Source organism: Geospiza fortis, unplaced genomic scaffold, assembly GCF_000277835.1.
Source record: "Geospiza fortis unplaced genomic scaffold, GeoFor_1.0 scaffold173, whole genome shotgun sequence".
NCBI lineage: Eukaryota > Metazoa > Chordata > Aves > Passeriformes > Thraupidae > Geospiza > Geospiza fortis.
The window spans coordinates 929,601-932,819 of NW_005054334.1; the positions used below are offsets into that span (position 1 = coordinate 929,601).

A 3,219-nucleotide genomic window follows, 5' to 3' on the forward strand; every position below is an offset into this window, starting at 1 on the left:
TCCTGCATAAAAGAAAACCAAAGCAGCCTTTGTTTAACCACCTGAAAATTTAACTTTCTGCTTAGCTATCAGTTCAAGAGTTCTTCCCCCCAGGCTATGCAGCAGTGTGCAAACAGGGCATGTCATCTCCCTTGTTGAAATGCTGCCCTACTGAGAGCTGATACTTCTTTGGTTTCCTGCCACTATGTGTGCTCTGTGTTTCACAAAAACACACAGGGAATGCAAACAGAAAATCAAAAGGTAACTTTGAGGACTTAGATGGCTGCCATTAGTGTTTCAAAGTCACTTTTAATACTTCTTTCTTCCTTTTCTTTCTTTCTTTCTTCCTTCCTTCCTTTATTCCTTTTATTCCTTTCTTTTCTTTCTTTTTTTCTCTTGATTATGTCCCTGTTTCTAGCTGTTTAGCATCCCTGGGACTGCAACACTGGTATTTTGCAGATCATTTGATAAAATAGACAAAAAATAATTTGAGATGCCAGTGTATTGATCACTTCCCCCTTTTTTCATCTGAAGAGGTCAGCTTAACCACAGCTGTAAACCTACAGAATAACTTCTGAAACACATAAAATCCCCTTTGTTTTCTTGCCTGCAACCTGTGTGATTTGCACAATGAATCTTTTCCTGGCCTTGTAGTACCTTCCAGCTGTCATACTAACGAGATGTCTACAGTGTCTCTGAGACTTTCATGACTCAAGGTATATCAAGGTCTCTACAGACCCTTGGGCACTGGAGCTCTTTAAGTTTTCCAGTAGTTACTGGAGAGCTCCTGCTGGAACCAGCTACTTCAACATTACTTCATCACCCAGCTCTCCTCTCTTCCATCTGACTTCAAGTGAAGAACAATACTCTGGGTGCTCTCTGGGCACCTTGACATGTCCCCTAGAAACGAAGCTGAACCTTCCCTTTCAAGGAGTCATTGATTTTTTCCCACTGGTTCCCTTTCTTTATCTGGTATATCCACTGCAGAACAGAAATTTGCTTTTATCAAGCACTGAAAAGCAGCAGGGATAGGTCAAATACAGATCGAGAAACAGGGACAATGTTTCAGTGTTTTTCACTTCAGACAGGCAGAAGTTTCTGACACTAGAATCAGTGACTAAACTGAAAATTAAAATTGCTATTGTCAAGTCTTGCCTTCCTTTATGGACATTCATAGGAATAAAAAGAATCACAGCTCTCTTCGTCAGAGGTTAAGAAATGGGTTTAAGAGATTCAGGCACTGCTGTGTCTGACCCTCTGACTGGGGCCAGGGGAGTGGAGCTGAATCCTTTCAGGAGATCATCTTTAGGAAAGGTCTAAGGCCTGTCCAGAACAGGCTGTGTCGTGAAAGTGTCTGATGACAATTCTTTTATTTCCACAGGATCTGAGCTTTGTCCTCACACCCTTCGTGGGACAGCCATTTGAGTCCCTGTCTGCTGTTGCACATAGCTTTCTTCGCGGCCATTTTTTCCACCTAGCAAAGATTCAGAGACTTCTGTCAGCTGTACAGCCTCATTCCCAGTTAGGATAGCTCTTTGGGCTCATCCCATAATTCCTCCAATGATGGCAGAATTCCATCCAAATGAAGAAATTAATATCTGCTTTATTCACTAATCTTCCCATCTCTGTGGCTGAGCCATCTTTGGACACTGGATACCAAGAAGACCATTTTTTATTGGTGTGTAATGTCCCATAAGTCATCCTGGGGGATTCCTTGCTGTGGCTGTTCTGGGCTGCAGTGGATTTTGGTTCCATATGCTGGGAGCTTCCTGCCTGGGGTACCACTCTTTCAGCCACATTTCCATGACTACCAAGGCACCGTGGAAAACTAATACCTTTAATAGAATAATTTTTCTTTTGAAAAAAAAAACAGTTGCACATCCCCCAGAAAGTGTATGACACAGAGAGGTGTTGGACTCACCCAGCATTTATGAACTGGGTCTTAGAAGAAAAATAATTACAACTAACTGCAGCTCTCCAAGCTATAATATCCACTGTGCACAATTGCTACTTATTTTCCGTCCTTCCTCCTTTTCCAGCTGTCTTTTCTTTGGTACTTCTGCTGTTGAGCCTCCCCACAGTGCACTGCTAGCTTGTGATTATGTACACGATGGGACAGAAGGTAGAGCTTGTGTGCCCCCTCCGAGCATGGCTTCAGTAAAAACAAATCTGGTCCCACTTTGTTCTGCAAACCTCCACGCTGTAAATGTATACATCTGAAAAAAACCTCCAAATATCCAGGAATCACAGCCACTGGCTTTCTTCCTCTTGGCTGCCTAACACTCCCCTCTGCCCGTCCTTTGAGAATAGCAGCCACTTTCACAAAACTTCCCCTGGAATCTGAAGGAAGACTGAAGGTCACGCTGTGGCCGATTAACGCACAGGAGGACAAGAAGGATTTCTTGACCACTGTTAAGAGAAGATGGCCAGCAAAGCAAATAAATACAGCCCAGCAAAAAGGCGAGCATGCCAAAATGCAGGATTACAGGTAGGACTAGGATGTCCATGCCACAGGTTGCTACAAGGAAAAGCTAGAAGGATCCAACTTCTGCCTTGGTATGTTTATGCCTACATTAAGACAAAAACACAGCATATTGGTGAAATGAAGGGGGAAGTGAAAAGGTAATAATATTTTGTAGATTTTTATTTCTCTCTCATGCCAGACCCACAGAAGAATCAGGATAAAAAAATAATGCAAATGCCACAGTGGTGTTGTGGATGGAATAACGAGGCCATTTTATCTGCCCAGCGGCAGTTTGGTTACTGAGTTGAGAAACACTCATTCTCCTTCCTCAGCTTCCCATCACTGTACTTTGCACTGAATTAAGATTCCAGTGATGTGAACAGCAGTGATTTCTGCATGTTAGTAAGAGAGTACCTTCCTGTACGTTCCAACTGGCATTTAATTAATTTCCTCTGATTTAATGAGTTAGCTCGTGTGGGAGAGCAGAAAGCAGCCGCTCCTGCGGAGACGCCGGACCCTCACAAGTCCCTGCCCCTCCCTGTTGCCATTGACTCCACGCTCTGATTTCTTTTCCTTGGATAAATCCTAGCGACCAATATCAAAAAAGGCCTTTCTGAACTTCTCATGTCGGTGAATTGCCTCCGGGATATCTCGGTGGCAGGGCAGCGAGGGAGGCCGTGACCCAGAGCACGCGAAGGCTGGACTCGCTGCTCTCAGAGGGTTTATTGCAATTGAACTGATCCCAGGACTCCGCACAAATCCCGCACAACGGGCAT

General features: G+C 44.0%; 1 protein-coding gene across 1 annotated transcript in view; it reads left to right on the forward strand.

Moving 5' to 3' along the window:
* The first annotated feature begins 2,453 nt into the window (after nt 1-2,453).
* PWP1 (PWP1 homolog, endonuclein) overlaps nt 2,454-3,219 on the forward strand; it is a 17,499-nt gene continuing 16,733 nt past the window's right edge. Inside the window, exon 1 of the mRNA XM_014307341.2 lies at nt 2,454-2,467. Coding sequence (XP_014162816.1) covers nt 2,454-2,467 — 14 coding nt within the window. The remainder of the gene's footprint in view (nt 2,468-3,219) is intronic.